Genomic DNA, 13569 nt, shown 5'->3' on the forward strand with positions numbered 1-13569 from the left:
AAAACCCACATAAAATTATTTTATTGAAAGCACTGTGCAAAAGTGAGATTGATCACAGCTAACTTCTGATTAAATTCATTCTCATTAATAATCAGCTTAACAAGAAACTGAAAGCAAATGCATACTCCACTATGTGTCCATAGCGCACCAGTGAGAGGACAGAGGATGATAACATATGCTATGAAAACTACCTCTGTTTCAGTTACAATTCCTAAAAAGCAAGATGGTTTAGCAAAAGCAATTAATAAGAAAGAGGTAAGGTGGGATGGCAATGGTTAGATAAGCAGGACAACATTCTGGTGAAATAAAGAAAAAAAAAATTAGCATGCTTTTAAACTTGGTACGTAGGAAGCTATTTTAATTATGGTAACAGGGAGAAATAGCTCTGCAATTATATTGATTAGTAATAAAAGCAAACCACTAAGTTAGAGGGTTTTTAAAAGTTACTTAAGACCACTATAGAATAGAAATAAGTCAGAGGCCGTGACAAAGAAAAAAGTCAAATTTAAATCAGAAGATAAAAAGATACTACCTATAGTTGCCTGCTTTGATTGTTTCCAAACGGTTGTCAGACAGCACCTGCTTCTCCTGTTCACATCTGAAAAAACTAGTTTAAAATAAGATATACTGAACCCCTAAAAAAGCAAAGAAGTCTGTAGAACTAAAGAAATATTTTGATCTAACAAAGAGAATAAATCTACCCTGTGTGTTTCCAGAATGAGAAAGAACAGAAAAAAGGAGGAAATGTCAGACACTTTCAGAGGTCAGGTCTTAATCAGTTCTATTTCTTTACTGAGATATCACCAACCAAAAAGATTTCTACAAACTGAATGTGTTTTATGATGAATGTTACTGTGCAATGCAAATGCACAATATACATCTGTGTGTGAGCTCACAAGTTTCAGCAGGTGGAGACAGGCAAGAAAGTTTAAACATCTTTGTATGACCTTCTATGATCTTCATCCTCTATACAAAACAGGTAATTATAAGGAAAATTTTCAAGTGTATGAAATTCCCTCTTAAATAGCCGAGGCTTGACCCTAGACAAAGTTAAGAATTTCAAAGCTATATTTTCCAAGGTAACTATAACTAAGTTCTACTCTTCATTAATATTATTTTAAAAGGGAAAGATGCCGTAAAGGGGGGTTTTTAACATGGCATTCACAAATCTCATAGCTCTATAGTTAAATTTGAAGGAAGATAGCAGGTGGAACAGAAGAGAGGAGCGTTTCAGACTTGGGGGTCAGCCAGAGAAAAGGCCTGGACCAGAAAGAGAATGTCTGTTTGTGAAACAGGAAGGAGGCCAATGTCACTGGATCTAGGAGTACATGCAGGAAGGAAAACATAAGAAGAGTAGGGGGACGGAAAGTAGGTTATGAAGGGCTTTGAATGCCAAACAGGAAACTTTTTATTTGACCCTGGAGATGAGAGAGCACTATAGAAGTTGACTGAGTAGGGAGATGGCATGGTTCAATCTACACTTTGGGAAAATCACTTTGGTGGATGACAGGAGGATAGTTTGGAGTGGGGAAAGAAACCAGCAGGCTATTACAATAATCTAGGTGTGAGGTGATGAAGCCTGTTCCAGAATGATGATGGTATCACAGAAGGGGATATATTCAAGAGATGATGTTGTTGTTGAGTAATTTCAATCGTTTCTCACTCTATTTTCTTGGCAAAGATACTGGAGGAAACTGAGGCAGAAAGGGTTAAGTGACTTGCCTGACCAAGCTAATAAGTATCTGAAGCCGTATCTAAACTCAGATCTTTGTGACTCCAGGCCCACCACTCTAATCACTGCACCACACAGCTGGTCATCAAGAAATGTAGCAAAGGACAAATAGACAAGACATAGCAACATATTACGGAGGAGGTGAGGAAGAAAGAGAAAGTGAGGGAGAGTGAGAGAGAAAAAGAGAGACTGAGAGAGGATGAGGATTACACCTAAGTTGTGAGCCTGGGAGACTGGGAGGATGATGGTCACCTCAACAGTGATACAGAAATTTAGAAGGGGGTAGGACTCAGGGGAGGAAATATTGAGTTCAGTTTTGGTCATGCTGAGCTTATGACATCTACTGCACGTCCAATTTGATATATGTGAAAGTCAGCCGGAGATGTGATACTGGAGTTCAGACATGACAATCAGCATACAGATGGTCATTAAATACATGGGAACTGAACATCAAGTGAAGAGCAAAGGACCCCAGGAAAAGCCCTGAGGGACGTCTGTCATTGGCAGGTAGAGCCCAGAATAGGATCCAGTAAAGCACACCGAGAAGAAGCAGTATAACAGGAAAGAGGAGAAGCAGGAAAGAGCAGTGCTCCAAAGCCCTAGAAAGAAAAGAATGTCAAGAACAGAGTCACCAAAGCACAGGCCAAAGAGAATGAGGATGAAATAAAGGCCAACAGAACAGACAACTGGGAGATCACTGGTAACTGTGGAGAGAATGATGAGCTAGACAGTAAGAATGTAAGGCACTGACAAGAGAGAGAAAGGAAAGAAGCTGAAGGGACCCACTGCAGATGGCCTCTTCAAAGAGTTTAGCCACAAAGGGCAGAAAAGACCCAGGATGATAGCAAACAAGGATCAAGTGAGTGTGTTTTGAGGATGGGGAAAGACATGGGACACATTTGCAGGCAGCAGGGAATCAGGAGAAAAGGAGGAACTGAAGGTAAGTGATGACTACGGGGGCAACATACTTGAAAAGACAGGATGGAACGGGATCGCTTGTGCAGGTAAAGGGGTTGACCGTGCTAAGGAGTAAGCTCACCGCTTTGTGGAAGACAGTAGCAGTAGGCATATGAATGATGTATGAGGAAGAGTGGAGAAGGAAATCAGTGAGTGATCTCAATATTTTCTGTAAAATATAAGGCAAAGCTCTCACTAGAGAAGGTAGGTGAGCCATGGAAGGTTTGAGAAAATAAAGAAAGATTTAAAAGAACCACTGTGCGAGTTAGTGACTTGATGAGGGAAAATATAGAAGGATTCCCGAGCTGCAGTCAAGAACCATAAATCTGTATGGATCCACTCAGAAGGGTTGTGTGATTTTTCCATCTTCACTCAGCAGCAATTGTGTAGGAACAAAGGCAGGATATAGTGAATAATCCAAGCTTGTCACGGTGCATGTGTTCTGTGACACAAGGGAGCCAGGGATTCGAGAGAAGACAGAATAGAGTTGAACTAGTACATTAAAGGGTCAAAAAGATAAAAAGCAGAGTGTCTAGCATAAAAATGATAGCCTGGGAGAGAACTGAGGGGGTCAAGGATTTGGAGGTCATAGTGAAAAAAAAAAGTTTGTTAAGAGAAGGCAGAGGGGGAGGTGGAATGAAAATATTGCGGTCAGATAAGGGGATTTGGAGATTCTTGAACATCAATATGGTGACTATGTGGGCATTGGCAAGATCATGAGTCTGAATATCTGTGTGGCTGAGGTGGTATGGAGGAGCAGGTTATGGGGAGCTGGTTGACAAACTGATTGGTTAGGGCATTGAGAGAGTAAATATGTATGCTGAAGTCACCTAGTATAACACCAGGAGTTAGAGAGGAGAGAAAATTTGTGAATTAGTCACTGAACTCAAGTAAGAAAAGGGAATGACCTACAAGTCTGTAGACAATAGCTCCTAGGATTTTGATTGTGTGGTAGATATGTGTTGCATCTCTTCCTCAAAGGAAATGAGAGATAAAGGGAAGGGGAGCACCAGGAAGTGGGCAATAGGAGTATTCCAACTTCTCTACCTCAACCAGTGAGAAGAGAATGAGTGAAGGTACAGTCAAGTAATAGAAAGGGTGGCCAGAGAGGATGAATCATCAGAAGTGAGCCAGCTATTGGTGATTGCTAGATGGAAGGAGTGGGAGAGGAAAAGACTCAGACTGAAGAAAATCTGTTATTGATGGAACAGGCATTCCAGAGGGCACAGTAGAAAGCATCTGATTGGGACTTTGGAGAGAGTCAACAGGGATGGGAAATAAGGAATCAGGTGTGGGAGAATAGAGAATGAGGTTTGGATGAAGACCTGCAAGGAGTTCACAATAACTAGGATGTCTAGGGTATGACTATAGTCTTATAATTATCAGAACTACTGGAAGACCAGAAGTGGAAAACCTAGTTAAATGAGAAAAGCGTAAATCAGTGGGACAGATTGGAGAATCAAGACCCAGAAGCAACTAAACACCATAGTCCAGTCTTTGAAAACCCAAGAACACAACCACTTGCCTAAATGAAAAAGAATTGCTGGAAAAACTGGAAAATGACTAGAAAGGAAATAGGTATTAGACCATATGCCACAAAAAGCTCCAAAGGTATACAGACCTTAAAATAAAAAACCTCAAAAAAGAAAAATAACGAGAACAGAAAGAAGTATCTTTCATATACATGGAAGAGAGAATCTTTAAACAAGCAAAGAAAACCACAAAAGACAAAACAGATTATCAATTTCATAAGCTAAAAAGGCTTTTTGGCATAATCAAAATCAATATAGCTAAAGCTAAAATAAGGGAAGTTGTCACTTTTCTGCATCAAGTATCTCTAAAGAAAAGTATCTAAGAAATAAAGGGAACTGATATTAACAATCAAATCCCAAGAGATAAGTGGTCAATGGATATGAAGACTTTTCAAAAGAAATGCAAATTTTCAGTAACAGTATGAAGTTTTTAAAATAATGGATAGCATTTACACAGTGATTTAATGACCTTATTTGATCCTCACAACAACCTGAAGAGGTAAATACTGTAATTATCTCTATTTTACAGATAAAGAAACTAGCACAAGGTCATACAACTAGTGTCAGAGACAGGATTTTAACTCAGGTCTTCCTGAGTCTGAGTCTAGGTCCAACATTATATTTTAAAACTGAAATTTCACCTCATACTAAACAAATGCTAGAATATGGAAGGCAATCCTTACACTGTAAGTTGTTATACCTGCTATGGAAAAGAATTTTAAATTACAAAAGAAAAGTAACTTACTTTTCAGTATGAACTACTCATACCCTTTGACTCAACAATCCCACTATTAAGCATATCCCCCAAGAAGTTTCAAGACAAAAAGAAAGGCCAATATATATCAAAATATCTGTAGCTCGTTTTTGGAGGTGCTTGGTGATAGAGCACTGGGAATGGAGTCAAGAAGACCTAAGATCAAATTCAGCTACAGACATTTGGTGACTTTGTTATCCTGGGAAAATCACATTAACCTCTCTCTGCCTCAATTTCCTCAATTGTAAAATGGGCATAATAACAGCACCTACCTCCCAGAAGTGTTATGTGGATCAAATGAAATAATGCGTTTTTGGGGGGGAAAGTACTTAGCATACTGCCTAGCACACAGATATATAAGTAGCTACATAAATGCTTTTAAAAATATTTTCTATGTAATAGCTAATGAAATAACTTGACATAATAACTATATGTTTATTTCTTCCCTTTTGCTGTAGTAGAAAATTGGAAACAAAGTAAATGCCTACCAATTGTTTTGAACAAATTGTGATATATAAATTTTACAGAATATTAATGTGCCATAAGAAATTATGGATATGAAGAATTTGGAGGCACATGGGAATATTTTTAAGAACAAATACAGGGTAAAGAAAGCAGAAACAGAACAACATATGCAATAATTACAATAAAAACAAAACACTAAAAGGTGTCTAAATTCGGATTAACTACAATGACTAATCTTAATACTGGAGGACCTTCCTGCTACCCCTCAATAGAGAAGAGGAAGACTATGGGTACAAAATGTCACATATGCTGTCAGATGCTATTTTTTCCCACTTGGTTATCTTGGTTATAACTGTTGTCTCAGTTGAAAAAGATGACAATGAGGGATAAGCGCCTATTGGAAAATGACTGATTTTTTTTTTTAAGAGCTATCAATAAAACATCTCATAAACTTCACTCAAATCTAAAATATGGAGTTGTCTAACATTAGTAAATATGATTAGTTGTATTTTAGATTAATGTTCTGCCATTAAGCAGAATCTTTTTCTAAAGTTATATATAAAACAAAGTAGTATTCCATCTTCTAACTGAAATTTCATTTTGTACTCCCACAAAAACGCAAAAAAGTCTAATAGATAATAATAATTGTTTCTTTTATATGTCTATGCTCACCCAAATATACTCCATAATCTTTAGTCTGTAACTAAAATCTCCCTCTCTGTACAGATTTACAATTTTAAGTGCAAAGTTGAAAAATAAAAGGAACAATATATTCAAATCAACAAGGTATATTTTACCTTAGCTGGGGTATGAATCCATATTGCAGGATTGAGAAGGATATAATCACACAGTTGTTTCAGAAGTGGCACCCCATTATGCAGACTACTCAGGTATTTTGAAAATGCCAAACAAAGTTCAAGGACAGCTCTGCTGACATGGCATTTGGAAGACTGTGAAGGTAAAAAAAAAATCTAGTTTTATTTTAATAAAATCATTTCAGATAAGAATAGGTAAAACACAGGACTACTGAAAAACAAATTCTATCCTATAAGGTATCCTAGACATCAGATACAATGGACTTCTTTCTCCAGCAATCACTCCTCAATAGCTGCATTTCTCTCTGTGATGTGGGAGGTGCCAGGAACAAAATATGACAACTCCAGATAAACTATATCAGCAAAGAAGACTCCAGCTAAAAAGGTGCTAACTGAAAAGGCAGTCAAGAAAAAGAAGTCTATGGCCTTTAAACAAAATGAAAATTGTGTTTTACCTTTTCAAGGCTGTATCCTATGACCAGGAAGCCCTTAGAGGAAAGCATCTGTTCTTGCATGGCAATAGAGTTTTTCAACAACTCCATGATAAAAGCCAATAGGGTAGAGCTGAAAGAGTGGGGAAAAAAACTTGAAACAAAATTTCTAAAGAAATTTCCAAAAATATTAGGAATATGGAAGTCACAGAACTTTCTATTAAATTTTAGTACAATAGGGACAGAAAGGATAGAGAGAAGATTACCAGTTCACTGTTGCTTAGAGTGACTTTTTTTCGGAGGAAGTATAGTTTCAGAAAATAAATGACACGTAAAGTAAATACTTGGATTTAAGTCTTGTCTCCTACACATACTAGCTTTATGACTCTGGGTAAATCATTTAACCTCTAACTAAAACCACATTACAGAGATGCTGAGCTGCATCAGCAGGAGGACAACTCCACACCAGGAAGTCCATACAAAAATCTGGACTCACAAAAAATAAAAAATTAACTTCTAAAGGAAAAAGAGGAAACTCTTGGTTCCTGGAGCAGCACATGTTGTGCTGTGTTTTTGGTCTTACTTGATCTTTACATATTACATATATTACATGTAGGTAAAACCATTAATCCATTACTATTACTGTTTAATTCCCCCACTCCCACACATTCCCACTCCCAGGCTGTTCCCAATGACAAGAAATCTCTTCTCTAATGCACCAAGTACTTCAGATAGTTCCTGAAATTCTACCTGCTGCTAAGAATCTATCTTTATTTACAATAATATGACTTACCTGCCCTATTTTTCAACTGAATCTTGTCAAAGCCAATGGTTATAAAGAAAAGCCTTAGTTGTTTAAGAAACCAATCATCTGGAATCCTATACCTCCTTAATAATACTTACCAGACCAGAATTCCAAAACCTTTTCTGACATTTAGCAGTCATTTCTGAAATACAAGTTTAAGCCAGAGGCTTATGTCCACCAATGTTGGACATTCCCCAAGAATCAATGACTAATTGAAAGTGAGGCCATCAAAATATAAAGTGAAATAAGTGTAATTAATGAAAGATGGTAACCTGACCCACTCTACATCTTTAGTCCAATCTCTTATACTATCATGTTTTAATGCCAGGGTCATTACATAATCATTGCACCAACAAGTTAATTTTAATTCATTTAAGTACTAATGAGTAGTAGTAAATAAATATTTAATGAACATCTTTAACACAGAAAATGCTATAATAGATGTTCTGCAGCAATCAAAGAAAACGAAGGCATGATCTCCTACTAAAAAGTGTTAGGAGTAGCTCCACCATTATGGTAACACCCGTATTGATACGGTATTTTCGCTTATTGTTAATGTACTTTGCTTCTTAACAAGATTAATCCACCCATTAATAGGCCCATGTGACCTGCTGAAGTCACATCAAAGCCTGCGTCACATGAGTCAAGTCACAAGGTAGAGGAAGGAGTGGAGCAGGAAGAGGCAGAGCTGAGTGGACATTGGTCAGAGCAGTTAGAGCTGAGGGACAGAGAGAAGAGCAGGAGGCTGGCTAGCGCCAGTGAGAGAGCTGGTCTGTGGGAAGCCTGACACCGGAAGGCTTGGGGATGGTGCTGCCCTCTGCACTGGAACTCGGCACAGACTTCTCCTTTACTATGATGGACTTGGCTTTCTGCTGTCTGAATAAATGTCTTGCTGCTGGCTTCCTTGTGCAGAGTCTGTTGTATTTCACAATTCAGAACTGCACTAGCATATTCGTGGCCACCACAGGTGCTGTGAATGTCGTGCTAGTGCTACAGCACTCCGAACCAAAACTGTATTGGAAGTGCAAGCCAAAAGTTCCTTTCAAATGCAGAAATGATTCTGCTCCTATCATCATCTAATAGTCAATTTAAATTTCACAATTACCTTAACTGTTTAATGTGCAAATAAGAACTTTTTCACTTTTTTCTATAAATACTTAAGAATGATATTGTTAGCATTTCTACATATTACCAACAAAACCCAAAAGGAAGTGAAATAACACTTAGAATAACTGCAGAGAGTATAAAATACCTAGCAAGACACACATATGAATTATATGAATACAACTACAAAATACTTTTCACACAAAGAGAGATCTAAACAATTGGAGATATATTAATTGCTCATGGGTAGGCTGAGCAAACATAATAAAAACAGACACTACTACCTATATTAGTTTATTTTCTTTGTGCCACACCAATGAAACAACCAAAGAATCATTTTACAGAGTTACAAAAATAATAAAATTCATCTAAAAAAAAGGTCAAGAATATCAAGGGAATCAATGAAAAAAAGTGAAATAAGGCAGCCTAACAATAGCAGGTCTTGAATTACACCATAAAATCGTAGTCATCAAAACAACAAGGTCCTGGATAAGAAACAGCAATTGATCAAGGAAAACATTAGGTATATGATACATAGAAATAAATGACCAGAGTAACTTAGTGTCTGATAAGCTTAAAGATTCAAGCTATTGGGGCAAGAACCCACTTTTTGACAAAAACCCTTGGGAAAACTGAAAAGCAGAAATTAAGAGTAGACCATCATCTCACAATGTATACCAAGATAAAATCAAAATGAGTGTATAATTTAGACATAAAAGGTAATAGCATTAGCAAATTATGGGAGCATGGGAAAAAAATTACCTGACATCGATAGATAAGGGAAGAGATTATGAGCAAACAAGTGACAGAGAGAATCACAGGAGGTAAAACAGACAATTCTGATTACATGAAATTAAAATTTTTGCTCCAACAAAACCAATACAACAAAAATTAGAAGAAAAGCAAGAAACCAAAAAAAAATTTTACAGCAAGTTTCTCTGATAATGACCTTATTTCTCAAATATATAGAGAACTGACCCAGTTTATAAAGATCAGAGCCACTCCCAAATTGATAGTCAAAAGAAATGAATAGGCAGTTATCAAATGCTCTAATACTCTAAAACACTAATAATTAGAGAAATGCAAATTAAAACAACCTCACATCCCTTAGATTAGCTAACATGACAAAAAAGGAAAATGACAAATGCTGGAGTGGATGGGATAAAACAGGAATAAAATGCACTACTGGTGGAGTTGTGAACTGGTCTAAACACTGTAGAATAAAGTGGAACTATGCCCAAAGAGTTACAAAACTGTGAATATCCTTTAGTAATCCAGTAATAACACTATAAGATCTGTACCCCAAAGAAGTAAAAGAAAAAGATAAAGAACCCATATGTACAAAAATATTGATGGCGGCTCTTTTTGTTGTGATAAAAAACTGGAAACTGAGGGGATACCCATCAACTGGCTTAACAAGTTGAGGTACATGATTGTCAAAGAATACTACTGTGCTATAAGAAGTAACTAACAAAAAGGATTGTTTCAGAAAACCTAGGAAGACTTAGATGAGCTTACACAAAATGAACTTGAACACAATGGGAGAATATTGTACAAAGTAACAGTAATAAGGCAAGGGTGATCAACTGCCAAAGATTTAGATGTTCTCATCAATACAAGGATCTACAACAATCCCAAAGAACTCAGGACAAAGAATGCTATCCATTTCTGGAGCAAGAACTGACCAAAGTCCAAGTAAAGACTGGAACATACTTTTTCACTTTCTTTTTCTTCCTTTTTTTTCACAAAGCTAATGTGGAAATTGCATTACCTCTTATGTATAATGACTATTGTATTTCTTGCCTTCTCAATGGGTGGGGAAGGAGTGCAGGAAGGGAGAGAATTTGGAATAGAAAATAATTCTTTTTAAAAAAATAAACAACTTAAAAAGAATAATATTACTACAACTCTGAAAGAATTCTGATCACCACAAAGATAAACCCTATTCCAAAGGACCAACAATGAAGCATACTACTCACCTCCTGGGAGAGAAGGGATAGACTGCGAGTAAAGGATGAGACATTTTGGAGACATGGCCAAAAATTTGCTTTCCCAGACTATGTATATTTTCACAAAGCATGTAGCTTTTTTTATTGGGGTATGGAAAAAAAGAGTTTTTTGTTATTTTTAAAAATCTAATTAAAAACATCTTCCTCAAATTTTATCCCACAATTGCTACACTGTGATGTTCTATAGTTGCTGTGCTTCCATCAAAAGCAAGGAATGGCAAACTAATTCCAGCCCAGGTGAAAAGGAAAAGAATTAAATTCTGAAAGGAAGTTCTTTAAAAAGAAAATTTAATTTGTAATCTTAATGTTTAATTTACAGTTTAAAAAATACATTAAGAGTACTCACCAAACAGATGTGTCAACCTGGTCGGCTGAATACTGTCTGTAGTCCAGCTGGGCAAAGAGAGGAAAAAGCACCTGCACTCCTCCAATCGAATGCATAGCACTTTGTATGGAATGCGTCAGAACTGCCTTCACATCCTGAAAAAGCAGAGAGCACACAAAATTAATACCCAATTACTTTTATTGCTATAACTAAAATGAAAGCACAATTTGAATGACAGAAATGCTTTAAGATACTATATTTAATAAATAGAAATAGAAATATTAGGGGCAGCTAGGTGGCTCAGTAGATAGAATGATGGACCTAGAGTCAGTAAGATCTGAATTCAAATCGGGCCTCAGACACGTAATAGCTGTATGACCCTGCACAAGTCACTTAACCTCTGTTTGTCTTAATCCCCTGAAGAAAGAAACTACTCCAGTATCTTTGCCAAGAAAATCCCATGGACAGCACAGGAGTCATGGAGAATCTGATATAACTGAACAATATTATAAACATATGACACTATCTAAACATTGCCCATTCAAAAATATTCTGAAAAGTGCATCATACCTGCAGCATAAGAGCATGAGGTGAATGAACAAATATAGAAGGGTTATCCTTGGGTGATGATTCAAGACAAAGCTGGGCATCAGTAGCCCGTGGATTGTATGTGAATGCAATAGCACTGGAAAGTTTGCCATCATAAAGCAAAAGTTTGTGATGCTCAGCAAGGAAGAGGTCACTCTCCGCTTTGAATTTAAAAGTACCCTAAGAAATAATATTAAAGACATTTCAGGATGGCATATTGTAAAGCATGAGTCAATAATAAGCCAACAGAATTACATCATTAAAGAAATGCATAATTGATGAAGTTTTCTAACAATACTGGCAGTCTTTGCTAGATGTTCTGTAGTAATAATTTCTAAAATGACAATTCAATTCAATAAACATTAATTATTAAGCATCAATTATTTGCAGAACACTCTGCTAGCCATCGAAAGCCATAAAAAGTTGTAACAAAACTAATTCTATCTTTTAAACAGGCAACGCAATGTAAATCAACACTAAACCTAGGGTACGAAAGACTTCGTATTTAGCACTATATATAACAAACTCTTGCAGAACAAGATACGTAATGTAAATATAAGACTAACAACAACAACAAAAAAACAACCCAACAATTTTCGAAAGTCTTTTAACTGTAACTACTTAAAACATCAAGAATGACATTTTTGTTGCTTTTGTATCCTAATTCTATAGTGTTTTATATTTTTAAACATGAAAAGGATATCAAGAATGGCAAAATAATTTTAATAAAAGGGCTATCACTAAATCTATCAGCTTAACTTATTTCAATTTCACAAAAAAAAACATTTCCTCCTAGAGATTATTAGAAAAGCAAAATGTTTAAAGAAAGATAAGATAAAATAGTTATAAAAATAGTTTTTTAACCACTAAAATCATTTTCTCAATATGCTACCCTGAGACACTCAAAGAAGAAACTTAATTATTACTTCTTTGAAGGTTACATCTTTGAACTAGTAGTGAATTCTAAGAAAAAAAAACTCTGTAAGAGCTGAGAAAATGTATTCCAAAAACATTTCCTTTAATTTTTATTTTAAATAACTTGAGCTCTCAACACTTCTGGGAGCCAAGATAGCAGAATAAGCAGTAAATCGCTGTCCATCTCCTATATTCACCTCCAAATAACCATAAAATAGTGCCCCAAAACAAATCCTGGATAGCAGAACCAGCAAAAAAAATGGGATGCAACTTGGAGGATCAGGAAGAAAGATGTCTCACTTGGGAAAAAGGGAAGTCCAGGAAAGGAAGCATCCCAGCAAGCCAGAAGCAGACTCCACCTCAGAAAACCAGAGGGAGATTCTGAGCCCCAGTGTGGTGAAGCAGGCAAATACCAGCACCAGGGCCCCCCCGCCTTCCCCCAACAATGCCTCAGAAGAGACAGGGGAACCAGCAGACTCCAGCTCTGAGAACTTCCACCTGCTTCAGTGTGAGGTAGCCTCCAGGGCCAGACCTCCACGGGTGCTTCAGTGTAGCTCTGGAGAAATACAGAAACACCCCACCCTCAGTATATTTCGAACTCCAGCACTAGGACCCCAGCTCAGCACCAGATAAGCTATCAGATCCCTACAGCCTCCAGAAGTGCCAGCCATCCCTCAACTCCATCCTCAGCACAGCAACTGACATAAGGATCACCCATGAACCTCATCACAGCATCAGTGCAGTACCAGGTAAACAACCAGGGTCTGCAGCTGCTGGCACAAGAAGCCTGAGACAGTGCCCCTTCCACCCAGGGAGCAGAGCTCAAATTTAAAAGAAAGGAAAAAGGTTAAAAAAAAAAAAAAAAAAAGAAAGGATGAGCAAAAGACAACCAAGAAAAATCTAACCATAGACAGTTATTATGGTGACAGGGCAGACCAAGACACAAACCCAGAAGAGGACAACGATATCAAAACACCTATGGGCAAAACCCCAAAGAAAAATGGGAAGTGGTCTCAGGCCCAGAAAGAACTCATGGAAGAACTCAAAAAAGAACTTAAAAAATCATATAAAAGAGGGAGAAGAAAAACTGGGAAAAGAAATGAGTGATGCAAGAGAATTACGAAAAAAGTCAACAGC

General features: G+C 37.0%; 1 protein-coding gene across 4 annotated transcripts in view; it reads right to left on the bottom strand.

The window, feature by feature from the left end:
• LRBA (LPS responsive beige-like anchor protein) overlaps positions 1-13569 on the bottom strand; it is a 783746-nt gene that overhangs the window by 657538 nt on the left and 112639 nt on the right. For all 4 annotated transcript variants that reach the window (XM_072621222.1, XM_072621224.1, XM_072621221.1 and 1 more), the window contains 4 exons: positions 11500-11697; positions 10951-11084; positions 6711-6819; positions 6238-6390 (listed from right to left, as the gene is read on the bottom strand). In XM_072621222.1, coding sequence (XP_072477323.1) covers positions 6238-6390; positions 6711-6819; positions 10951-11084; positions 11500-11697 — 594 coding nt within the window. The remainder of the gene's footprint in view (positions 1-6237; positions 6391-6710; positions 6820-10950; positions 11085-11499; positions 11698-13569) is intronic.

This window comes from Notamacropus eugenii, chromosome 6, assembly GCF_028372415.1.
Source record: "Notamacropus eugenii isolate mMacEug1 chromosome 6, mMacEug1.pri_v2, whole genome shotgun sequence".
NCBI lineage: Eukaryota > Metazoa > Chordata > Mammalia > Diprotodontia > Macropodidae > Notamacropus > Notamacropus eugenii.